We start from the raw sequence: 26,253 nt of genomic DNA on the forward strand, positions 1-26,253 counted from the left end.
AGAAGTGACTGACATTTCAGAGCTTTAGTTCAACACGACAGTTCAGACGAGGAAAAAGACAGGTCTACAAATATTATCTGAGGTGAGTGTTTCATCTTTCTTTAGTTTTTCATGTGTGTGTCATCAGTCACGTTGTGCTTCTGAGATTTGAATGCTGTGCTGAAGTAATTTTAATGATTTTATTTTTAGCCTTTTTATGGTCAAACAGAAGATCAAGCATGTCTTTGTAAGTGAATTGCAAAAAGGCTCCACATTCTGATATTGTTGTCACGGTGTGAAAGCAGTGCTTTTGAGCTATTTTACCGTGTTTATTAGTGAGTTTATTTCCTAAAACAGTGTTTTCATCATGCGCTCTTATCTCTACGAGGCAGAAACTCACCATAGCTCACAAAAGCTCACAGTTGATCATGTCACAGATGGAATCAGGCAAAAAAAAAAGGAAATAAGGTCTCTCAATCAACATCAAAGTTTGTTTCCTAAAACCATATTTCTTATCACGTGCTCTTATCTCTATAGGGCAGAAACTATCACTCAACAGCGTCATGTGATATCTGAAGTAAACTAACCCTTAAGCATATTCTCTGAGACATATCTGCTTTCTGGAAACCCCTCCAGCTGTAGCCTGTGTGTGTGTGTGTGTGTGTGTGTGTGTGTGTGTGTGTGTGTGTGTGTGTGTGTGTGTGTGTGAGAGAGTGTACTTGTTTATATAATTTATGAGGAAACAAATAGGCCTATGTATAATGACATGCGTTTTTTAAACTGGTATTACAGCATAAACCTGGTTTATGAGGACATTTCCTAAGTCTTTATAATTGAATTGGATTAAAAACATACTACACAATGCTTATTTTAAATTTATTTTTGTATTTTTAACATTTTTAAAATACAGAAAGTTTAGTGTGATTGGTAGGTTTAGGGGAAGTAAATAGGTTTAGGGAAACCAATAAATCATATCCTGTCAGTGTCTTTGTCATGACAGTTTGACATTACCAAGACAACATAACCTGTCATAAACATGACATAGCAGATTATCAAATGTAAGAAACTACTTAGCTTTATAGGGTTAACATTAAACTCATGTGGTTGGTTTTGATGTTGGCTGAGGCCATTATAATGTCATGAATTTTTTTCAGTGGCACAAGTTCAATATGTCATTAAAATGTCATTAAGTGTTAATACTCAAATTATTATTTTATAACAGCATCATTAATATTTTTCAGTTCATAATGTTTTTTAAAAAGATGTTTCCTCCACCAGCTCCAACAGAAGGTCAGATAATAGACCATTTCAAATGTCTTAAAAATATGAATAGGAGTTCGAGAAATAAAGTCAATCATTTGATTTTTAAGACCCGCTCTCTCACAGAACACCACTGACTCTTAAAAACACAAGGCATGAGTTTATACACATGTCTGCTCCCCGGTGTTCTACTTGTTTCCTGCGTCCTGGTGTTTATGTATTTCTAGTTTGATTTTTCCTCTCGAAGGTTTTTGTTTAGTATTTTGTTTGTTTTGTTAATACATTTCTATCTAACTTCCTGCAATTGAGTCCTCGCTCTCAGGTTTCCTTTAGTCCAACGTGATAGAACGAACAAGCCATATGAGGACTCAGTGGAAGAAGAACCCAAATTCAATGGACCCGAGTCTGGTGATCCCCGTTCTGGTGGTCCCAAGTCCGTTGGTCCCAGTTCCAGGTGTCCCGAGTCCGTTGGTCCCAGTTCCGGGTGTCCCGAGTCTGTTGGTCCCAGATCTGGTGGTGAGTCCGTTGGTCCCAGTTCCGGATGTCCCGAGTCCGTTGGTCCCAGTTCCGGGTGTCCCGAGTCCGTTGGTCCCAGTTCTACCAGAAAGACTCAGGAGATAGAATGATGAATGAAGCATACATTTATTGACAGCCCAGCAAGCATAATAAAGTTTTGGCATAGGCCCAGTCCATAGTTTATATTCCGAGGGTAGCGGATCAGCATATTCCTGCCTGAAGATGAAGGCAGGGGCGCAGCCGACCCCCCTTTTGAGGTATGGACGGAACCATCCTGGTGGTGGTGGGGAGGATGGAGGGTATTGTCGCATCGGCATCTGCGAACTCAAACATGTGTAAGTACGACCTTTATACAGAAAATGTGAAGACGTGATTGGCCAGAGATTAGGTTAATAAGTGACGAAGTGATTAAGTCTTCCTGCCAGAACTTAAGCTGAAGCTTCCATTTCTGGTGGTCCAAAGTCTGTTGGTCCCAGTTCTGGTGGTCCTGTGTCCGTTGGTCCCAGTTCTGGTGGTCCAAAGTCTGTTGGTCCCAGTTCTGGTGGTCCCGAGTCCGTTGGTCCCAGTTCCGGGTGTCCCGAGTAAATTGGTCCTAGTTCCGGGTGTCCCGAGTCAATTGGTCCCAGTTCCGGGTGTCCCGAGTCCGTTGGTCACAGTTCTGGTGGTCCAGAGTCTGTTGGTCCCAGTTCAGGTGGTCCCGAGTCCGTTGGTCCCAGTTCTGGTGGTCCAGAGTCCGTTGGTCCCAGTTCTGGTGGTCCCGAGTCCGTTGGTCCCAGTTCTGGTGGTCCCGAGTCCGTTGGTCCCAGTTCTGGTGGTCCCGAGTCCATTGGTTCCAGTTCCGGGTGTCCTGAGTCCATTGGTCCCAGTTCCGGGTGTCCCGAGTCCATTGGTTCCAGTTCCGGGTGTCCCGAGTCCGTTGGTCCCAGTTCCGAGTGTCCCGAGTCTGTGCCTCACTGTTCTGTCCCTCCCAGGGTAATCTGGGATGAGAGATTACGTGTGCTGACATGTCTGATTGACATTCTTCTCATTCTCATGCTGAAAACGTTTCCTTGTTGTGTATAAGTGACAGACAACATAACCTGTCATAAACATGACATAGCAGATTATCAATTTTGAGAAACTACTTAGCTTTATAGGGTTAACATTAAACTGTCATGTGGTTGGTTTTGATGTTGACTGAGGCCATTATAATGTTATGTATTGTTATAAGTGCTACAAGTTTAATTTATCATTAAGTCTTAATACTCTGTCAAATTATTATTTTATAACAGCATCATTAATATTTTTCAGTTCATAATGTTTTTTAAAGTTTAAGTTTCCTCCACCAGCTCCAACAGAAGGTCAGATAATAGACCATTTTAAATGTTTTAAAAATCAAATGATTGATTTTATTTCTTGAACTCCTATTCATATTTTTAAGACCCATTCTCTCACAGAACGCCACTGACTCTTAAAAACACAAGGCATGAATTTATACACTGGTGACCAGCACCAATTAAAGGGGTACTTTAGCGCTGGGAAGATGAGTCTGTGTTTAAACTGGGTCATTAATGTAGTAGAAATGTGAAATTATTTTTGAATTTGGTGCTTTCTAGACTGAGAAAAGACAGAAAATGTATTTTTGCATACATTTTTGTGTGTGTGTGTGTGTGTGTGTGTGTGTGTGTGTGTGTGTGTGTGTGTGTGTGTGTGTGTGTGTGAGAGTGTACTTGTTTATATAATTTATGAGGAAACAAATAGGCCTATGTATAATGACATGCGTTTTTTAAACTGGTATTACAGCATAAACCTGGTTTATGAGGACATTTCCTTAGTCTTTATAATTGAATTGGATTAAAAACATACTAAACAATGCTTATTTTAAATTTATTTTTGTATTTTTAACATTTTTAAAATACAGAAAGTTTAGTGTGATTGGTAGGTTTAGGGGAAGTAAATAGGTTTAGGGAAACCAATAAATCATATCCTGTCAGTGTCTTTGTCATGACAGTTTGACATTACCAAGACAACATAACCTGTCATAAACATGACATAGCAGATTATCAAATGTAAGAAACTACTTAGCTTTATAGGGTTAACATTAAACTCATGTGGTTGGTTTTGATGTTGGCTGAGGCCATTATAATGTCATGAATTTTTTTCAGTGGCACAAGTTCAATATGTCATTAAAATGTCATTAAGTGTTAATACTCAAATTATTATTTTATAACAGCATCATTAATATTTTTCAGTTCATAATGTTTTTTAAAAAGATGTTTCCTCCACCAGCTCCAACAGAAGGTCAGATAATAGACCATTTCAAATGTCTTAAAAATATGAATAGGAGTTCGAGAAATAAAGTCAATCATTTGATTTTTAAGACCCGCTCTCTCACAGAACACCACTGACTCTTAAAAACACAAGGCATGAGTTTATACACATGTCTGCTCCCCGGTGTTCTACTTGTTTCCTGCGTCCTGGTGTTTATGTATTTCTAGTTTGATTTTCCCTCTCGAAGGTTTTTGTTTAGTATTTTGTTTGTTTTGTTAATACATTTCTATCTAACTTCCTGCAATTGAGTCCTCGCTCTCAGGTTTCCTTTAGTCCAACGTGATAGAACGAACAAGCCATATGAGGACTCAGTGGAAGAAGAACCCAAATTCAATGGACCCGAGTCTGGTGATCCCCGTTCTGGTGGTCCCAAGTCCGTTGGCCCCAGTTCCAGGTGTCCCGAGTCCGTTGGTCCCAGTTCCGGGTGTCCCGAGTCTGTTGGTCCCAGATCTGGTGGTGAGTCCGTTGGTCCCAGTTCCGGATGTCCCGAGTCCGTTGGTCCCAGTTCCGGGTGTCCCGAGTCCGTTGGTCCCAGTTCTACCAGAAAGACTCAGGAGATAGAATGATGAATGAAGCATACATTTATTGACAGCCCAGCAAGCATAATAAAGTTTTGGCATAGGCCCAGTCCATAGTTTATATTCCGAGGGTAGCGGATCAGCATATTCCTGCCTGAAGATGAAGGCAGGGGCGCAGCCGACCCCCCTTTTGAGGTATGGACGGAACCATCCTGGTGGTGGTGGGGAGGATGGAGGGTATTGTCGCATCGGCATCTGCGAACTCAAACATGTGTAAGTACGACCTTTATACAGAAAATGTGAAGACGTGATTGGCCAGAGATTAGGTTAGTAAGTGACGAAGTGATTAAGTCTTCCTGCCAGAACTTAAGCTGAAGCTTCCATTTCTGGTGGTCCAAAGTCTGTTGGTCCCAGTTCTGGTGGTCCTGTGTCCGGTGGTCCCAGTTCTGGTGGTCCAAAGTCTGTTGGTCCCAGTTCTGGTGGTCCCGAGTCCGTTGGTCCAGTTCCGGGTGTCCCGAGTCCGTTGGTCACAGTTCTGGTGGTCCAGAGTCTGTTGGTCCCAGTTCAGGTGGTCCCGAGTCCGTTGGTCCCAGTTCTGGTGGTCCCGAGTCCGTTGGTCCCAGTTCTGGTGGTCCAGAGTCCGTTGGTCCCAGTTCTGGTGGTCCCGAGTCCGTTGGTCCCAGTTCTGGTGGTCCCGAGTCCGTTGGTCCCAGTTCTGGTGGTCCTGAGTCCATTGGTTCCAGTTCCGGGTGTCCCGAGTCCATTCGTCCCAGTTCCGGGTGTCCCGAGTCCGTTGGTCTCAGTTCCGGGTGTCCCGAGTCCGTTGGTCCCAGTTCCGGGTGTCCCGAGTCCATTGGTCCCAGTTCCGGGTGTCCCGAGTCCATTGGTTCCAGTTCCGGGTGTCCCGAGTCCGTTGGTCCCAGTTCCGAGTGTCCCGAGTCTGTGCCTCACTGTTCTGTCCCTCCCAGGGTAATCTGGGATGAGAGATTACGTGTGCTGACATGTCTGATTGACATTCTTCTCATTCTCATGCTGAAAACGTTTCCTTGTTGTGTATAAGTGACAGACAACATAACCTGTCATAAACATGACATAGCAGATTATCAATTTTGAGAAACTACTTAGCTTTATAGGGTTAACATTAAACTGTCATGTGGTTGGTTTTGATGTTGACTGAGGCCATTATAATGTTATGTATTGTTATCAGTGCTACAAGTTTAATTTGTCATTAAGTCTTAATACTCTGTCAAATTATTATTTTATAACAGCATCATTAATATTTTTCAGTTCATAATGTTTTTTAAAAAGATGTTTCCTCCACCAGCTCCAACAGAAGGTCAGATAATAGACCATTTTAAATGTTTTAAAAATCAAATGATTGATTTTATTTCTTGAACTACTATTCATATTTTTAAGACCCGTTCTCTCACAGAACGCCACTGACTCTTAAAAAGACAAGGCATGAATTTATACACTGGTGACCAGCACCAATTAAAGGGGTACTTTAGCGCTGGGAAGATGAGTCTGTGTTTAAACTGGGTCATTAATGTAGTAGAAATGTGAAATTATTTTTGAATTTGGTGCTTTCTAGACTGAGAAAAGACAGAAAATGTATTTTTGTCTCATGGGGATGAAAGACTACAATTCCCAGAATGCTTCGCTGCCCTGTGAGGCCATTCCCACAGCCACCGCTACTGGATTACAGTGACTGAATTCAGAAAGAACAATTAAATACTGAACGTGTGTGTTCAATATAACGATTGAGTTGCCGCGTGAGTCTCACAGCAGACTCAGATTAGGTGTCAGATTACATTTAACGTCATAAATGAGCTGATGAGCTCTCGTGATGAGAGATGAGGTAATCGCGACCACATTCGCGGTAATACATTCACAACGCGTTTTCAGTTCATGCCTTTGGAAGCTTAACTTTCATAGAAATTAATTTGAGAAGTTAAAACACTTACATTGCTTAGCATCCGTTTAAATTAATGCCTGTAGCTGAGCTGTGCTGTAAGTGTGATCTCCATTCCCCATGGACGAGTTGAAAACATGCGGAAATGGCTCCCTCTGCTGGCTGTAGTCTTTAGCCTCTGGGCAAACGTTCCTCTCGTGACGCAAATATCGTCAATATCTGGAATTTTTCCAGAAATAAAATGCATAAATCTCTCGTCTCAGGGGGATGTAAGAGGGGGGAGCACGATCATTTGAATATGCTCCAGGGTTTCTACTGATACAAAGCCATATGTTAATCACTGAAGTAACCCTTTAATGCAAAAAGAGGAAAATTGACACGGACTCAGCAGACACTCCAGGATGAGTTGGTCATGTCCAGACACAGGTCCACCATCCGATCCAGACACACACACACACCATCCGATCCGGACACGGCCTGGATCCGGCTGACTGCAGTAAACCTCGGGATAAACAGAGAGACTAACATTAGTGTAGATGCCACTCTTTTTATGATGTAACGAGTACATCAGGTGTTATGGGAAGTGTTCCCGGTTCCGGCTGACCTAGTTAATGCAGCCTAACAATCAGTCAATTGATCTGAATAATGAAAGTTAAAAATGTTCTGTGTGAATGCCATAGTAAAGAGATGCGTTTTTAGTAGGGGTGTAATGATTCTTTTAACAACGATTCGATTCGTATCACGATTTGAGGTTGTTGATACGATTTAAGGACAATATTGGTTCATTTAGAGCGATATGATCTGAAACGATTCAGTGACTTGAAATCGATTCAGTAACTTTTTAGCCAAAAATGTAAATCAGTGTGACTGTTTTATTTCAGTCGAATCGAACCGTTGTTAAAACGAATCGTTACACCCCTAGTTTTTAGTCTAGATTTAAACTGACAGAGTGTGTCTGCTTCCCGAACAATGCTAGGAAGACTGTTCCAGAGTTTAGGAGCTAAATAGGAAAATGATCGACCGCCTGCAGTTGATTTAGATATTCTAGGTATTATCAACTGGCCAGAGTTTAGAGACCGCAATAGACGTGATGGAGTATAATGTATTAAGAGCTCGCTTAAGTACTGGAGCTAAACCATTTAGTGCTTTGAAAGTAATAAGCAAGATTTTAAAATGTATGCGATGTTTAATAGGGAGCCAGTGCAGTGTTGACAGAACTGGACTAATATGATCATAAGTTCCATATTGACAATATGACATGGAGTTAGGGTTATCTCAAATGCCTTGCTTGAGTATGCAGTCAGATAATGCCTCCCAAAGACAACAGACACAGGGATTGATTTTCAAGCTACTATGGCGATCTTAATTTAGTATCAATTCATATGTAGTATATAGATTACTGTACAAAGTAAGGAAAATGTGTTTGTCTTAGCACAATAACTGTCTAATCTCCTTTTTGGTCTTGGGCCTCGGAGAAGTTGCAACTGCCGCAGTCTTATCAATTTGGGGACGTACCTGCCCATGACCCAAGTGGAAGCCCAGATACCTTACTTCTACCCGCCCAATCGCACACTTCTAGGGGTTTGGTGGTCAGCCCCGCCCGCCTCAGCGACCTTAGGACAGCATGCAGATGCTGCATATGACGCTGCCAGTCTGTACTGTAGATGATAATATCATCCAGATAGGCAGCGGCATATGCAGCGTGTGGCCGGAGAATCCTGTCCATCAGTCGCCGGAAGGTCGCGGGGGCCCCGAACAACCCGAACGGAAGCGTGACAAATTGGTGCAATCCGAACTGCGTGGTCTTTTCTTTGGACATTGGAGACAAGGTGATCTGCCAATATCCCTTCGTTAAGTCCAGTGTCGAATAAAAACGAGCGGTCCCTAGCCGATCAAGCAACTCGTCTACCCTTGGCATTGGATACGCATCGAATTTTGACACTGCGTTGACTTTTCGATAGTCCACACAGAATCGAACTGAGCCGTCCGTTTTGGGCACCAAAACTATCGGGCCCGCCCAATCACTGCTGGACTCTTCTATTACCCCCATGTCCAGCATCGCCTCTCATTCATCTTGTACTACCTTTTTCTTATGCTCCGGTAGTTGATAAGGCCGACTGCGAACAACCACGCCCGGCTCCGTCTCAACGTGGTGCTGAATGAGGTCGGTCCGACCCGGTAGGGGCGAAAACATGTCAGCAAACTCTGCCAGTAGATGTTTTACATCAGTGAGCTGCGAGGGTGAGAGGTGATCTCCCCCCGGTGATCTCCCCCTGAGAGGTGATCTCTCTCGCCAGAACGAGAGAATGAGGTCTTTGGACCGCTTCCGGCCCGAGATCCTCCTCCCCGCCAACTACCGTCACTAGGATCACTGACTTAGCCTCTAACCATTTTTTTAAGAGGTTGAGGTGGTATATTAGACGTTCCTATCCGACCGAATCACCTCATAGTTGATCTCTCCGACTCGCCGCGTGACCACAAAGGGTCCTTGCCACTTCGCGAGTAATTTCGAGGTTGGACTTGGGGAGCAATACAAGCACTTTCTCTCCCAGGGCAAATTTTCGCAGCTTCGCACCTCTGTTGTACAGCTGTTTTTGTCTGTCTTGGGCCTGGAGCAAATTCTCCTTTAATAGCCGCCCCAAAGTGTGGAGTTTTGCTCTCAGGTCCATGACATACTGAATTTCGTTCTTACTCGCTGAAGATACGTCCTCCCAAAAGTGCTGGAAAGTGTCCAAAAGTGTCCTTCCCTAAGGACATCCAGCACCCCCCACGGCTGGCGTCCATAGAGCAGCTTGAAGGGGGAAAACCCTGTGGAGGCTTGGGGGACCTCGCGAACAGCGAACAACAGAGGTTCAAGCCATCTATCCCAATTCTTGGCGTATTTGTGAACGAACTTACGAATCATGGATTTTTACGTGCGATTAAAATGTTCCACCAGACCGTACGTTTGTGGGTGATAGACGCTGGTACGGATCATCCTTAATGCCCAATAATTTGTATAGTTTGCGGATCGTCCGTGACATAAACGCCGTGCCTTGATCGGTGAGAATCTCTTTCAGGATTCCCACCCGGGAGATCAATGAAAACCGAGCGCTCGCCACACTTTTTGCTGAAATAGTGCGGAGAGGAGCTGCCTCTGGATATCGCGTTGCGTAGTCCACGAGAACTAACGCAAAGCGATGTCCCTGTGCTGGCCAATGGCCCGATGAGGTCCATACCAATTTGTTCGAAGGGGGCCTGCATCAATGAAAGGGGGCACAATGGTGCTTTTGGGGTGAATGCCCGGCCAGAAAAATCGGGCCATGAGGCGGTTTAATGTGGCCTTTTGTCCTAAATGTCCCGCCATCGGATTAGAATGAGCCATCTGGAAGAGCATTTCCCGGCGGCTTTTCGGTACTAACAATTGCGTTGTTTCTTGCTTTGACTGGGCGTATTGGACCACCCAATACAATAGGTTATTTATAACTGAGAAGTAAGGATAGGAGAGTGGCTGTTCAGGGTGGACGCGGTGGCCGTCGATGGAAAGGAGCTGATCAAACGCGTTTTTAAGCGTCTCGTCCTGGGATTGTTCCAAGGGAAAGTCATTGCGCTCCGAGAAGCTGGGCGGTCCCATTGCGCTCTGTTCCCCCTGAACTGCCCCCGGCGGTCCCGAATCCACCTCGCCCGCCTGAGCGACCCTCCTGTTTCCTTTCTTCCCCCAAGAGCCATCCACACATAAGTGCCCTAATAATTTGTTAAACGCTGGCCAATTCGTCCCCAGAATTATTGGATGCCAGAGGCGCAGGTTAACTGCCACCTCAACACTATGCGTTTGTCCCCTAAATTAATTATCCAGGGGCACCAACGGATAGTTCACCACTTCCCCGTGCACACACCTCACCTTAAAGATGCGGCTGTTACCCAATGCCAGCGGAATCAGACTTTGATGGATGGAGGTTTGGTTACACCCTGAATCCACCAAAGCCTGATATGTACCCCCCTTGATACTCACAGGTATCTGGTACAGGCCAGCTCCATCGGGGGCGGCTTGTGGTGCGTCAGGGACCCAGACCAGCGTCCCCATATCCATCATAGGACACTGATAAATGAAGTGTCCCGGGTCCCCACAGCGCCAACAAGCCGGCCCAGGCCTCCCCGCCGCCCTAGTGGCTGGAAGTGGGTCCTGTAATTGGCGTGGAGAGAGAGACGGGGATAACGACCCCGGAAGAGGGTCAGAGTTTCCTCCCCCTCTCCTGGGCACCGGTCTGGGGGTCGCCGGTGCCTTGGTTGAGCCCCCCGTTCTCCACCTCGGCGCTGGTCGGGGCGGCACCCCGGCTCGGGACCTGGGAGGGGGAATAGGCTTAGAGAGAACAGGGGCGGGGGCAGGAGGAGAGAGAGAGAAGCCGCTGGCAGGGGCTCGCCAACCCCGTGACACGCCACCATCTGGTCCTTCACCAACTGGATGGCCTGGTCCAGCGATGTCGGGCGGTGGCACTGGACCCATTCATTGCAACGAACTGTTCCAGCACCACACGATCGATGACTCCCTCAATGTCACATTCGTCAGCCATCAGCCACTTGCGGCACGAGTCCCGGAGCTGGTGCACGAACACAAAGGGCCGGCCGGACTCTTCAAGTGCCAGCGTCCGGAATCGCTGGCGATGCTGTTCGGGGGTCCGGCTGACCCGCTGTAAGATGGCGCGCTTGAGGTCGTCGTACACCAGGAGGTTCTTGACTGGCAGTTGGTGGGCGGCTACCTGCGTTTCTCCCGATAACAGGGGCAGGAGCCGCATTGGCCAGTCATCCTTGGGCCAATCCAGAGCCTCGGCGGACCTCTCGAAGAGGTCGATGAACGCCTCCAATTGTCCATCGGTCCCATCTTCGAGAGCGAGATGGTGGCGGCCGAGTCGCTGGTGGGTCTGGGACTGGCCCGAACCTCCTGGTCCATCCAGCTCCGGAACAGCTCGTGGTCCTCATGCTGGGCCTGGAGGAGCGCCTCGAATCTCTTTTCCTGCTCCTCCCTGACGGCCCGCAGATCCTGGTGGTTTTCCTGGTGGAGGCCCGCGAGCGATTGTACGATGTCTGCAAGTGGAGTGCGTGACGTAGTCTCCATGGCGGCGTGCACACTTCTTCCTTCCTGGGTTTCGGCACTAGTGTACTAAAGTTCGTTGTGTTAGGAAGGAAGAAGACAGGGGTCGGCTTTGACTGGGACTCGCTTTCTTTATTCAGTCTTTTCAAAACAAAACAAACACACACGTGTGTGCGGTTACTCAGTTTCTCCACGATATGGATCGCTCCTTCTCAATCAGACTCTCTGTGTCAGTCTCTTAATCTCTCTGCTGTGCATGCGAAGGCCCAGTCCAACTCTCTCTCCCCTCTCTCTGCCGTCTGTGGGCTTATGCAGTCTCTCCACGCCAATTACTGCAATCAGACACAGGTGTTATTCATTTGCACTTGACCTACTTACGCCCCGCTCTGCTCCGCCCTCTCTCTCCCTCCGCAAAACTACGCCCCCCCATGCCACAAACACGATTGTATTTTTTCCGCTAAAGAAAATAATCAGTTCCGTCTCTACGGTTAGAATCCTATAGAATCCCGTATCAAAAATACGTATCGCACAGATGAACGCTATAGCCTATCACACCATGATCTGACTGCTCTCAATTCACTACAACATGCATCCATCCAATGTACATCAGGCATTTAGACCAAAACTTGAAAGCATCCAATCCTCATCATCAGTAAAATCATTGTGCATTCCTAGTAAAAATGCCCATAAAAGTTAAAAATCAATGTGCCAGCACAATTATCATTATTGAGAAAATCCCATAAAATATTGAAATATTATTTTTTGTCAATATCGCACACCCCTATGTGGATATTTTAGGCAGCTATGTCTGCCTAAAAATGGGTAAGAAGTGGATGTACTTATTATATAGTATGCATAAAATAGTACTTTACTGTATTTTTAAATTTGTAGTAAAAAGTATTGGAATAGTATTAGAGCTGTTCCAATTCCCAATACTAATATCGGAAATATTACCAATACCACAACAAATTCTGACATCGGTATCGGGGAGTGCTTGAAAAATACTCAATCCGATACCATAATTCATAAACAAGACCTATTATTAATACCGCTAGCTTTGCCTTACCACTGCACGGTTCTTCTTGCCACAAGCAACCACTGTTAGAGCAGCGAAGAAGAAATGAAAAGGCGCAAAAACCTTTTGGCGGTGCAAGTAAGAGAAGAAAGCTTTATAGAGTCAAAATATAATACACTCACTTCATCATGAAATTCTGAAGTGAGTGTGATTATATTTGCCTCTAACATACACACCGAGCAACGCTAGCTGCCGATTTCACAGCATGATTTCTCGGCTGCCTCAAATACTGCCCTAACAAAACACAGATTTGTGCACTTTTTACGGTACCTGATTTTTTTATTTGGCCTTTAGTTTTAATTTAGCTTTATTGTATGGTTTAAAAAGCGTTACCTTGCCAAACCAGTGGTCGAGCTCTTTGATCTGATGGTGTTGTTAAGCGCTCCCTCCAAACGCAAACGGCATCCAATGGCATATAGGAATCAACAGATTGACAGTTCCCTGATCCAATAGTGTGGGGGGACTAGTGGGGACAGCAATGACACCCTTCACACACAAACATCTAGAGCCAGATATGCGCCTAAAACAGCCCTGAGTAGACTGCAAGTATGAGTTTTACAGATCAATAACAATGATAGCATGTTATCTTAGCATTTGCTAAAAACTCACATGACATGCCATACAATATGCTTCATAAAATGCTTAATTTCAGATTTTTTTGTTTGTTTTAATGTTTGATTTTAATGTTTGATCTCCATATTAGTAACAGTCTGAGTAATTCTGAGGCTTGAATTGTAAACTTAAGCATTGGTTTTCTAGATATATGTTACTTATGTGTATATTCAGAAAGACTTGCAAGCAGCAGCCCTTTTATTTGGAGTATGTCAAAATGCCCCACTTGCCAAAATGGCGAGTGACAGGCAAGGGGTTAAAACCTGACATTTCAACGTTTCTTTAGACCAGTGGTTCCCAACCACGTTCCTGGAGGCCCACATTTTGCATGTCACCTTTGTCTGACATGCCCACATCAGGTTTTGGAGTCACTACTAATGAGCTGATGACTTGAATCAGGTGTGTTTGATTGAGGAGACATGCAAAATGTGCACTGTTGGTGGGCCTCTAGGAACGTGGTTGGGAACCACTGCTTTAGACATATGTCTTATATTTGTGTGATAAGTATTCACTAAGTTAAAGTTCATTTTCTGAAGACTATCTGAATAAATGTCATTGAGAAAGAGGCTGCAGATCATGCATCGATTGTCTTCTTTATTTAGAAAGAAGCACAAAATGTTGTTCTTATTGTGAGTATACACAAATAAAAGTAAAAACTTAACAGATTATAATGAGGTATAACACGTGCCCCAATTATAAAAATGACAGGTATTTAAGTCTCTTTGCCACTGATGAGAAAAAATCGAGGCCGTCATGTCGACGCGATCATCAACCTCTAAGGGTTAATCCCTCGCCATGGCAACACCGTTTGCGATATCCAATATCCGTTCACAATTTAGCTTCTTTAATATATTGTCATCATCTGAAAAAAGTTTAGCATCTATTAAACCAGTGGTTCTCAAACCTGTTCTGGGGACCCTCAACCAGTGCACATTTTGCATGTCTCCCTCATCTAACACACCTGATTCAAATCATCAGCTCATTAGTAGAGACTGTGGGACTTGAATTGGATGAGGGAAACATACAAAATGTGCAGTGGTGAGAACCACTGTAGTAAACAAAACCTCTAGAAATAGTAGTTTGACTGTAGCTAATGACTGTACATTGTCAGACTCGAAGAGAACGATATACAGGTCCTTCTCAAAAATTATTCATTCTCCATATTATTTTCATTATTTTCCATAATGTAATGATAAAAATTAGACTTTCATATATTTTAGATTCATTGCACGCCAACTGAAATATATCAGGTCTTTTATTGTTTTAATACTGATGATTTTGGCATACAGCTCATGAAAACCCCAAATTCCTGTCTCAAAAAAATTATCATATTTCATCCGACCAATAAAAGAAAAGTGTTTTTGACCAAAAAAAAGTCACCCTTCAAATAATTATGTTCAGTTCTGCACTCAACACTTGGTGGGGAATCCTTTAGCAGAAATGACTGCTTCAGTGCGGCGTGGCATGGAGGCGATCAGCCTGTGGCACTGCTGAGGTGTTCTGGAGGCCCAGGATGCTTCGATAGCGGCCTTAAGCTCATCCAGAGTGTTGGGTCTTGCGTCTCTCAACTTTCTCTTCACAATATCCCACAGATTCTCTTTAGGGTTCAGGTCAGGCCAATTGAGCACAGTAATACCATGGCCAGTAAACCATTTACCAGTGGTTTTGGCACTGTGAGCAGGTGCCAGGTCATGCTGAAAAACCAAATCTTCATCTCCATAAAGCTTTTCAGCAGATGGAAGCATGAAGTGCTCCAAAATCTCCTGACAGCGAGCTGCATTGACCCTGCCCTTGATAAAATACAGTGGACCAACACCAGCAGCTGACATGGCACCCCAGACCATCACTGACTGTGGGGACTTGACACTGGACTTCAGGCATTTTAGCATTTCCTTCTCCCAGTCTTCCTCCAGACTCTGGCACCTTGATTTCCCAATGACATGCAAAATTTGCTTTCATCCGAGAAAAGTACTTTGGACCACTGAGCACCAGTCCAGTGCTGCTTCTCTGTAGCCCAGAAGTGTCTTGACCTGGGGAATGCGGCACCTGTAGCCCATTTCCTGCTCACGCCTGTGCACGGTGGCTCTGGATGTTTCTACTCCAGACTCACTCCACTGCTTCCGCTGGTCCCCCAAGGTCTGGAATCGGTCCTTCTCCACAATCTTCCTCAGGGTCCGCTCACCTCTTCTCGTTGGGCAGCGTTTTTTGCCACACTTTTTCCTTCCCACAGACTTCCACTGAGGTGCCTTGATACAGCACTCTGGGAACAGCCTATTCGTTCAGAAATGTCTTTCTGTGTCTTCCCCTCTCGCTTGAGGGTGTCAATGATGGCCTTCTGGACAGCAGTCAGGTCCGCAGTCTTACCCATGATTGCGGTTTTGGGTAATGAACCAGGCTGGGAGTTTTTAAAAGCCTCAGGAATCTTTTGCAGGTGTTTAGAGTTAATTAGTTGATTCGGATGATTAGGTTAATAGCTTGTTTAGAGAACCTTTTCATGATATGCTAATTTTTTGAGATAGGAATTTTGGGTTTTCATGAGCTGTATGCCAAAATCATCAGTATTAAAACAATAAAAGACTTGAAATATTTCAGTTGGTGTGCAATGAATCTAAAATATATGAAAGTTTAATTTTTATCATTACAATAATAACTTTATCACAATATGCAAATTTTTTGAGAAGGACCTGTACATGTGATCGGCCTCCTAACCTAAACACGTTTCATCAAAATCAGTCGATGTATGCTTTTCTCGCCATAAATTAATTTCAATACCATGGCCACATTTTTTTAATAGCGAAAATTAGCTCTCAATTTAGCATCCTTCATGTTTTTTTTCAAACAATCCATAATAGCTGACTTCCTGTTGGGCAAAGCTTATGACTTAAGGGAGCGCTGTTGAGTCCCACTGCCAGCTTTGGCACGACCCTGATGGCACCAGATTCCGATGTGAAAAGTGTAATTTTAAAGTTTAAAGTTGAGTTTTTGAGCATGTTAAGGGTCCCAAAAGTGCCCACAGTCCTTATTAAACTTCAAATGTATAAATATCCCCATTGTTCACTGTGATTTCCTGCAGCCATGGCATCAGAGACCATTGAAGTGGCAGCTCTAGGAAGACCTCTGTATCCTGGGATGCTGTATGACTGCCGCAAGGATACCTTCATTCCAGGTGCTGTACTGTACCTACTAATATGCTTTTTATTCCCTTTTACCCAAGTGTTAATAAGCAAAATGGCTTAACGAATTTGTTGATTAATCCAACTCACCAAAGTTGTTTAATGGAATCTATTTTCTAATCCAACTCACCACATTTAATGAACTCAGAAATCAGGAGACAAGATGGCTAGCTAACAGGCTAGTGAAATGCTATTGGGTGATAGTGATTTAGATTAAAAGCTAGCGATGTCAGCTTAATGTGGTTGGCAATATTAGACAATAAATGATGATGAGTACGTTATATTTAGCAGTAATATTGATTGTTTCAAAGCAGCTTCACAGTGTCAAACAGGACAATACTGCAGCAGAATTAGATTTGGCTGTACAGTCGTTCTGGAGTAAACAGTGATGTTATCCGCTTATTTTAATTTATCATAGAGCGACAATGTTGGCAGATCAGTATTATAGTTTATAGAATTAAATAAGACCTAATTAATAAATTTTATTTGTATATTTAGTTGAATAACTTAGATCATAATTTTAGTGTCCCCACCAGAGCAAGTCAAGCCAAATAAGACAGTGGCAAGAAACCAAAACTGATGAGACATAAGATATTAAATTAGTACTCTTAGAGATAGAACATCGGCATGATTACTTCAACAGTACATTGTGCCCTCATACTTGACTGTTTGTCATTTCTTGAAGTAATTTCTCATTTCAGGTGTTACTCTGTGGGATAAGAAGTCACTGAGAGAAGATTTGGACTCCCATCCACAGCTCATGACAGATGTGAAGTTCAGTAGCTCCGACTCTCTCTCTAGTAAGTCCAGTCTCCTGAATGTAAGTGCTTCCCTGAAGGCCAGCTTCTTAGGAGGGCTGGTGGAGGTGGGAGGATCTGCCAAGTTTCTGCGTGACACCAAATCCTCAAACCAACAGTCCAGAGTAACAATGAATTACAGTGAAACCTCCAGATTTGATCAGCTCACTATGACTCAGCTGGGAAAGATCACCTACCCTCAGGTGTTTGATCAGAAAACTGCAACTCATGTGGTCACGGCTGTACTCTACGGAGCTCAGGCCTTCATGGTGTTTGATCGGACAGTTTCAGAAGAGGAAGAAAAGCAGAAGATTGAGGGAGAACTGAAGGTCATGGTCAAGAAGATTCCTCTATTTTCTATTGAGGGAAACGCAGCTATAAATATGGCAGATGGTGATAAGAAGAAGGCTGAGAGCATTGATTGCACATTTCATGGTGACTTCCACCTTGAGCAGAACCCCACCACTTTCATAGAGGCCCTAGACGTGTACAAGAAGCTCCCCAGTCACCTGAAGGAGAATCCACAGAATGCAGTTCCAATCCAAATCTGGCTCTATCCTCTTTCTCTACTGGATTCAAAAGCTGCTCGGTTGGAGAGAGAAATCACCACACGTCTGGTTTCCAAAACTGAAGATATAATAGAAGATCTGGGAGAAGTAGAGAGGACATGTAATGACCTGTCCAGAAAAACACTGGTGAATGTTTTCAGAGACATCAAAGAGAGGCTGCATTCTTTTCAGAGCTCATTTAGTATTTACCAAACGGTGCTCATGAAAGCAGTGGCCAGGGTCTTGCCTGCTATACGAGGAGGAGAGATGAAGGAGAAGTCACTGGAAGATGTCCTGAAGATCCACTACAGCTCCCCTTTTACAGCTGACAGGCTTAACCAGTGGTTAGATGATGCACAGGCTGAACTTAACCTCTTGAGTTCCCACACCAATGAGCTGGAGGGAATAAAAACTCAAGACTTAAACCATCTCAACAGCATCCTCCTTAATCCTAATATTAAGGTTGTGGTGTGCTTGACCTTCACATCTCTGAGGTATGAAGACCCGTATCTTTCAACCCTGATGACGTTTCTGGAATCTGAAGAGTTTAAAGAGCTAGATGTGGTAAAGAAGTCACTGTCTATCATGTTTAAAGCATCAGAAGAGGGGTTCAACGATCCTGAGGTCATCTTAAAGATGCGAGAGAACTTATCTCTTTTCAGAAGTTTTTCAGAGGCTTATAAAGATGAAAAGAGATACCGATTCATCATGTCTGCCATCTCCGATCCATCCAGCCCAGGCTCCTCCATCCGTCTGTATGAAAAAGGGAAGCTGACCGACACACAGTTCCAGCCCGTGTCGAAGCCTCCCCCACCAGAAGTGAAGGATGTCCTGAGAAGCAGTGTGTCCCTGAAACTGCAGAAGTCCCCAACTGGAGAAACTCTGCAGTACAGAGTGGAGTACCAGAAGGTGAAAGAGGAACAGTGGCATGTCATAAACACACCTGATGAAGACTTTACTCTGACTGGATTGGAGTTTGAAAAGCAGTACTTGATCCGCTGCAGGATAGTGGGTAAAGTGGGAGTGAGTGAAGCCAGTGATGCTATCGGCCCCATACCGTCTTCAAGTGAGTGTCATATTCACATTTCTTTCCATTAATTTTTATCTTTTAAAAATATATTTAATTTGCTTAATTTACACCATTAAGTACTTACCCTAATGTCGGTCAACACCCGTAAGACATCTGTTCATCTTTGGAACACAAATAAAGATATTTTTTTTCACAAACAAAAATACCTTAATTTGTGTTCCGAAGATGTTTGGAGGTCTTACGGGTGTTGAACGAAATTAGGGTAAGCAATTAATGACAGAATTTTCACTTTTGGGTGAACTAACCCTTTAAAGATGCAGAGTATATTATGTATTCAATGTCAAATGTAGGCTACAGTACTTAGTCATATGAAATTAACAATATAAAATACTAAGCCTTGAACAAATTAAACGTATGGAAACCATGAAGGACAAAAATAATAAACAGATCATAATTAAAACACACAAACAACAAATAATCAACTTAAAACATAAAACCAGCTAGGCTCACCGTGTAGGAGCCATTTATGGTCTGATGTCTTTTATTATGAAATTGTCACTTCCAGTTTTGTTATGTCTCTTGGTGTGTAGGTGCATGTTACCTGTTAGTTGTATATAACATGGTGCTGGCATGATTTTACATGTTGCTGGCATGATTTACCATGTTGCTCACATGACTTAACATGTTGCTAGCAAGATTTAACATTTTGCTGACATGACTTAACATGATGATAACATGATTAACATGTTGTTAGCATGATTAAAATTTCACTAACATGATTTAACATGTTACTGGCATGATTTAACATTTTGCTAATGTGATTTAACATGTTGCTAACATGATTTAGCATGTTGCTAGTATGCATAACTTAACATTTTGCTAACATGATTTAACATGTTACTGACATGACTTAACATTTTGCTAACATGATTTAACATGTTGCCAGCATGATCTAACATGTTGTTATCATGATTAACATGTTGCTAACATGATTTAACATGTTTTACTTGCATTATTTAACATGTTGCTGGCAATATTTAAAATATTGCAAGCATGATCCATCATGTTGCTGACATGACTTAACATTTTACTAGCATGATTTACCATGTTGCTAACATGACTTAACATGTTGCTATCATGATTAACATGTTGCTAACATGATTTAACTGTTACAAACAGAACAACACGGGAACTGAGTGCTGGTGGAATATGTTTATTGGAGTTTATTGACAGGACCAGAATGAGCGTGGCAGGTGAGAGTTAAGCTTGGAACATACTCTGCAAGAACAAATAAATTTTTTTTTTCGAGGTGGCAAGAACAAAAACAAAGTTTGTTCTTGCCAGTGCATTCAATACTCCACATCAGCGTTTCTCCGCATTGACCACGCCCACTTCAAATGTATGACCAATCACACAATAGTTCTCGGACACTCAAAAGAAAAAAGTTCTGCTTTGGCGATATGTCGAGAACAATGTCTTTGATGTCTTTCCTGTAGCTCAATGAGTAGAGCATGGCGCTAGCAACGCCAAGGTCATGGGTTCGATTCCCAGGGAAAGCAAGAATTGACAAAATGTAAAATGTTTACCTTAAATGCAATGTAAGTCGAAAAGCGTCTGCCAAATGCATAAATATAAATGTAAATGTAAACAAGCTGTGAGAACAAAATTACGTCATTTTGTTCTCGCAGCCCTGGGAGCGAGAACTTTTTTTTCTTTTCTTGCAGAGTATGTTGTAGCCTTAATGCAGGTGATACTGAGAACTAGGAGTACACAGGATGATACAGTCTGTTGTACTTGCAGATAACTGGAGAAGATAGAGGAGACAAGGAACACAGGAGACGCTGGGGACCGGACGAGGAGACAATGGAGCTTGAGAGACCCTATCCTTCCCAGTCAAACAAGTACTCTAGCCTACCACCATGATGCCGGGAGTCTAGGATTTTGTGGACCTCATACGCAGCGCTGTCTTCCAGGATAAGTGTAAGAGGGAAGGCTCCGGGGCTGCGCCAGGCTCTGTGGAGAGATAGACAGGAGGGTGATGAGGTTTAAGCAGTGACACATGGAACGTGGGGTGAATGCGATACTGTGGAGGGAGCTGGAGCTTGTACATGACCGGGTTCACTTGTTGCAGGATGGTGAAGGTGCCAATGAACCTGGGACTCAATTTCCTACACGGCAGAGGGAGTCTGATGTCTCTGGTGGACAGCCAAACCTTCTGCCCAGGCTGGTAGGACGGGGCTTGCAAACAGCAAAGTTTGGCTGTCATCCTGCGTCTGTGGAAGGCCTGTTGGAGCTGGTGGTGTGCTAAGTACCAGACCCTCTCGCGCTCCCGGAACCAGTAATCGACTGCTGGAACATCCAAAGGTTCCCCGGACCAGGGGAACAGGGCAGGCTGGTAGCCGAGTACGCATTGCAAGGGTGTTAGACAGGTGGAAGACAGATGGAGGGAGTTCTAGGCATACTCGGCCCAACCTAAGAACTGGTTCCAGGAGTCCTGGTGGCCATGACAGAAGGTACGGAGGAACTGGCCGATAACCTTGATCTTCCGTTCTGTCTGTCCGTTCGACTGTGGATAGTCCCTGAATGACAGGCTGATGGTCACACCTAGGAGCAAGAAGAAGCTCCTCCATACTCTGGAGATAAACTGGGGACCTCGATTGAAAACTATATCTTCAGGGATGCCATAGTACTGGATTATGTGATTAAACATGAGTTCGGCAGTTTCCATGGCGGTTGGCAAACCTCTCAGTGAAAGAAGTTTGCAGGACTTTGAGAATCTGTCGAACTAGGATACAGGTGCACCCATCTGACTCAGGGAGGTTAGTGATGAAGTCCACCCCTAGATGTGACAATGGGCGGTTGGAAACGGACAGAGGAAGGAGCTTTCCGGAGGGAAGGTGTCGAGGGCTCTTTGACTTGCTGCAGTGCTTACATCCTCTCATGTACCTTCTGACATCGGAAGCCATACTGGGCCACCAGAAGTTTTATTGTAGCAACAAGAGGGTTTCATTGACCCCTGGGTGGCCAGTGTCCAGAGAGGTGTGTGAAGAGTGAATGAGGGGAGTGCGGGTGACATACTGATGGTCAGGAGGGCAGCACGGCGGGGCATTGGTGGAGGCATCGGCAGAGGGCAGTTTCCTCGGACCAAGTAATCGGATTGACAAATAACTTCTCAGGAAGAATGGTTTCACCTTCATATTCTTCTGTCTTCTCCCTGAGATTGTAAATGCGGGAGAGGGCATCCGCCTTCACATTCTTGGGACCTGGAAGATAGGAGATAGTGAAGTTAAAGCAGGTGAAGAAAAGGGCTCATCTTGCCTGGCGGGGATTGAGGTCTCTGCTGCTCAGTCAAAGTCAGTCGCTGAGTTTCTATTTGCATGATTCAATGGTTGGTTCTGGAGGGCTGACGTTCTCTGGGCGATGGAGGGATGAAGGAAGCATCGACTGGCCCTGGTGTTCTTCGAGACACGACTGCATACGAGTGGCGCATCAAAGTGACAGCTGGATGCAGCATTCGAGGCCGATGGTATCTTTGTATGCAGCGAGATGCAGCCGTACGCGGGGATCCAGTCCTTGTCGGTAGGTCGTCAACCGGGAACGCTCGTTCCATCCACTGGCAGCAGCGAGAGTCCTAAACTGAAGGACATACTCATTAACAGATATGGTACCTTGTTTTAGGTGATATAGTTGTTCTCCGATGGCAGAATCCCAGCTGGGTTTACCGAAGACTTCCTTGAAATGAGACACGAAACTGGAAAGAGACTGGATGATTGAATTATTCTGGGACCACAATGATTTATCCCAACAAAGCTCTTGCCAGATAGTTGAGAAATAATGAACGCTACTTTAGCTCGGTCATCAACATACAAGTGCGGTTCCATCTCCAGGACCAGCGAGCATTGGAGAAGGAATCTATTGCAGTCCTCTGGCAGGCGGCGAAAAAGTATTCCAGCCTTTCATTACAAACAGAACGACACAGGAACCAAGTGCTGGTGGAATATGACAGAGTTTATTGACAGCACCAGAATGAGCGCGGCAGGTGAGAGTAATGCAGGTGATACTGGGAACTAGGACAGGATGATACAGTACTTGCAGATAATTGGAGAAGACAGGCGAAGGACAAGGATCACAGGAGATGCTGGAGACAGGACGAGGAGACGATGGAGCTTGAGCGATCAGATGAAGGAGCAAGTAAGTATTCGGGTGAGTCCAAGAGTGTGCAGAATCCATGGCAATCTGCAAACGAGACCGGACAGTGACTGAAGCCTAGTTCAGACTGCACGATTTTCAAACTCGCCGGGTCACTGCTCTATTCACACTGCATGACTATCTGGGGTATCATTCAGTCACTGCTGTGTTCACACTGCACGATGGTTTGACGACAGAGGAGTTCACACTGCATGACTGAACAAGAGGAAGAATCGCCGACAACTTTCTCTCCCGCTCTCCGGTGCGCAAACTACGTTTCCCAAACACACGTGCGATGTGACAAGTAAACAACGCGAGATCACACGTGCGTCAGACCGGAGCTCTCGCGCGTGACTTGGAATTGTTATTAAAAATGATAAACTGCACAAAGTTTGCTTCAAATTGTATGTGTGCTGATTTGTGGAGAAAAAGAAAAAAGATTATGGCAGAAGAAATTGTTGGAGAGACAGAGGGAGCCAGGATTTTGTTCTGCAAAAACAGTTTGAGGTAAATAAATAATTTTGTAATGTGCTGCTGCTGTGGCTGGATGTGCAAATGTTTGGCCTTTGTTTCTGTTTGATAGAATTGTAAATATATCTATTAAAATACTGAAATTATGCTCTATAACTCCTCCCTGAACCTCCTGCTGCCCTGTATCTCACTCTCTCATTGGCTGTCGGTGTAATTTTCAGTCAGAACGCAGTTCACACAGCAGGAGTTTGAATCGCCGACAGGTCCAGATATTTAGCATGCCAAATATCTCACCGGCGTCGGCGATTCTCTCTGATCGCGTCTTTGATTATTCACACTGCGTGATTGTCACTCGCGTGCACGAGCACCGATTTGTCTGTGATCTCGGGCATTTGTCGGCGATTTCACAAAACCTGTCGGCGACTCAAAATCGGGGCAAAAATCGGGCAGTGTGAACTAGGCTTGAGTGTGAGCTTGGGGCTTAAGTGCAGGCTGTGATTGCAGACTGATGACGTGCACGTGTGTGTGATCAGAACTCCGGTGATTGAGTGCGCTGATACTGTGAGGGGGTGGAGCCTGGCGTGCTTGTGACATTACCCCCCCTCCACGGCCCACTCCTGAGGGCCAAAGACTCCGACATCGTGGTGGGCGTCCTCTTCCTTGCGGTGCCGGTTAGGATGGGAGGCATCAAGCAGGTTAGGGTCAAAGATGTTGTCTCTGGGTACCCATGATCATTCCCCAAGACCATACCCTTCCCATTTCTTTAACATGATTTAACATGTTGCTGGCATTATTTAACATGTTGCTGACATGACTTAACATGTCGCTATCATGAATAATATTTTGCTAACATAATTTAACATGTTGTTGACATGACTTAACATGTTGCTATCATGATTAACATTTTGCTAACATGATTTAACATGTTGTTGACATGACTTAACATGTTGCTATCATGATTAACATTTTGCTAACATGATTTAACATGTTGTTGACATGACTTAACATGTTGCTATCATGATTAACATTTTGCTAACATGATTTAACATGTTGCTGGCATGATTTAAGATGTTGCTGGCATGATTTAACATGTTGCTGACATGATTTAGCATGTTGCTAACATGATTTAGCATGTTGCTATCATGATTAACATTTTGCTAACATGATTTAACATGTTGCTATCATGATTATCATTTTGCTAACATGATTTAACATGTTGCTATCATGATTATCATTTTGCTAACATGATTTAACATGTTGCTATCATGATTATCATTTTGCTAACATGATTTAACATGTTGCTGGCATGATTTAACATGTTGCTGTCATGATTTTACATGTTGCTTACATGACTTAACATGTTGCTTGCATGATTAACATGTTGCTGACATGACTTAAAATGATGCTGACACTTAACAAGTTGCTACCATTACGGTACGGATCCACTTTTGTGGCACGACTGAAGCATGGTGTTGCGACACTTCCCCTAATTTGAACGTTGATGGGTGTTCCTCATATTATAATTATTATAATAACTAGTATATTATAATTATATTGCTAGCATATTGTAATGTTACTAGCACGAATTAGCATGTCACGAACATCTTTTAACACATTGCTAGCATTAATTAGCACATTGTTAACATGTTTTAATGTGTTGTAAGCAGATTTCTATCATGTTGTTAACACAAATTAACATGTTTGCTTACATGTTTTATCGTGTTGTTAGCACAAATTAGCATGTTGACAGCATGTGATCAGGTTGGTAGCACAAATTAACATGTTGCTAGCATGTTGTAACATAAATGAACATGATTAATTCTCTTGCATATTGGCTTTACTGAAATTGAACATCTCGCTAGATATCTTCTGTGTTGGAGGATGTTTGCATGTGTTAGCAATGGATGCAGGATCATTTTCTCTTAATATGATAATCACTCTTCATGTCTGTTGATTTCCACAGTCCCTGATCCCGAGACCAGGAGCGACTTCCTCCAATGTAAGTCACTGAGAACACAAGCAGAAAAACTCATGAGTGTGTTCATGTTCTTCCTGGAGAAGAGGAAACATGACAGAAGAGTTTTAGAGTTGATCATGTGAATGATGATTAAACTGAGCTGAGACACTGCTGATATATTGAACATGAAGAGTTCAGATACAGTAAAAGATCAGATTCATAATTCCTGATGCTGATGTGTTTCTCTCCATCAGATTCACTTCAGCTCAATCCAGATCTGAACACAATGAATAAACAGATCCTTCTGTCTGAGAACAACAGAGTGATTGCTCACACTAACACAATTCAGTCGTATGCTGATCATCCAGACAGATTTAATTATTATAATCACGTGTTGTGTAGCGAGAGTGTGAGTGGACGCTCTTACTGGGAGGTTGAGTGCAGTGGAGATTATGTGTGGATACCAGCATCCTATAGGAGCATGTGCAGGAAGGGAAAGGGTTATGAGTGTGCGTTTGGATATAATGATCAGTCCTGGAGTTTGCTCTGCTCTTCCTCCAGTTACATATTCTGGCACAATAACATAGAGACTGTTCTCCCTGTAAAGCCCATCAGTCGTAAAGTAGGTGTGTATGTGGATCCCAGTGCAGGAACTCTGTCCTTCTACAGCGTCTCTCACACAATGAGCCTCATCCACAGAGTCCAGACCACATTCATTCAGCCACTCTATCCTGGGTTTGGAGTTTATTATGGATCATCAGTGAAACTGTGTTGGTGAATCAGGATAGACTAATGAGAGATTCAACCCATAATGCGTTGAGCTCATGATAAATCAGTAA

General features: G+C 43.8%; 2 protein-coding genes across 4 annotated transcripts; one reads left to right on the top strand and one right to left on the bottom strand.

Moving 5' to 3' along the window:
* Positions 1-26,253, top strand: LOC137049726 (stonustoxin subunit alpha-like). Of its 3 annotated transcripts, XR_010899689.1 has the most exons (7): positions 1-82; positions 16,324-16,416; positions 17,125-18,834; positions 19,978-20,051; positions 20,599-24,152; positions 25,421-25,456; positions 25,669-25,758. XR_010899689.1 is itself a non-coding variant. In XM_067428346.1 (5 exons), the coding sequence occupies exons 2-5, from the start codon at positions 16,326-16,328 to the stop codon at positions 26,190-26,192; spliced, it is 2,361 nt and encodes a 786-aa protein (XP_067284447.1). In that variant the 5' UTR covers positions 1-82; positions 16,324-16,325; the 3' UTR covers positions 26,193-26,253. The 3 variants fall into 3 exon arrangements, 1 of the variants encoding a protein (XP_067284447.1); XR_010899690.1 differs by lacking the exon at positions 19,978-20,051; XM_067428346.1 differs by lacking the exons at positions 19,978-20,051; positions 20,599-24,152 and having other exon boundaries at positions 25,669-26,253.
* On the bottom strand, positions 5,111-5,467 carry LOC137049932 (acidic proline-rich protein PRP25). Its single transcript, XM_067428677.1, has one exon. The coding sequence runs from the start codon at positions 5,465-5,467 to the stop codon at positions 5,111-5,113; it is 357 nt and encodes a 118-aa protein (XP_067284778.1).

The sequence above is a fragment of the Pseudorasbora parva genome, chromosome 20 (genome assembly GCF_024679245.1).
Source record: "Pseudorasbora parva isolate DD20220531a chromosome 20, ASM2467924v1, whole genome shotgun sequence".
Taxonomy (NCBI): domain Eukaryota; kingdom Metazoa; phylum Chordata; class Actinopteri; order Cypriniformes; family Gobionidae; genus Pseudorasbora; species Pseudorasbora parva.

Coding starts and splice junctions, on each gene's coding strand:
- LOC137049932 (XM_067428677.1), bottom strand. CDS start 5,467: ATGGACTCGGGACACCCGGAACTGGGACCAATGGACTCGGGACACCCG.
- LOC137049726 (XM_067428346.1), top strand. CDS start 16,326: ATGGCATCAGAGACCATTGAAGTGGCAGCTCTAGGAAGACCTCTGTAT. Junction 18,835..25,420: donor CGGCCCCATACCGTCTTCAA/GTGAGTGTCATA, acceptor TGATTTCCACAG/TCCCTGATCCCGAGACCAGG. Junction 25,457..25,668: donor CAGGAGCGACTTCCTCCAAT/GTAAGTCACTGA, acceptor TCTCTCCATCAG/ATTCACTTCAGCTCAATCCA.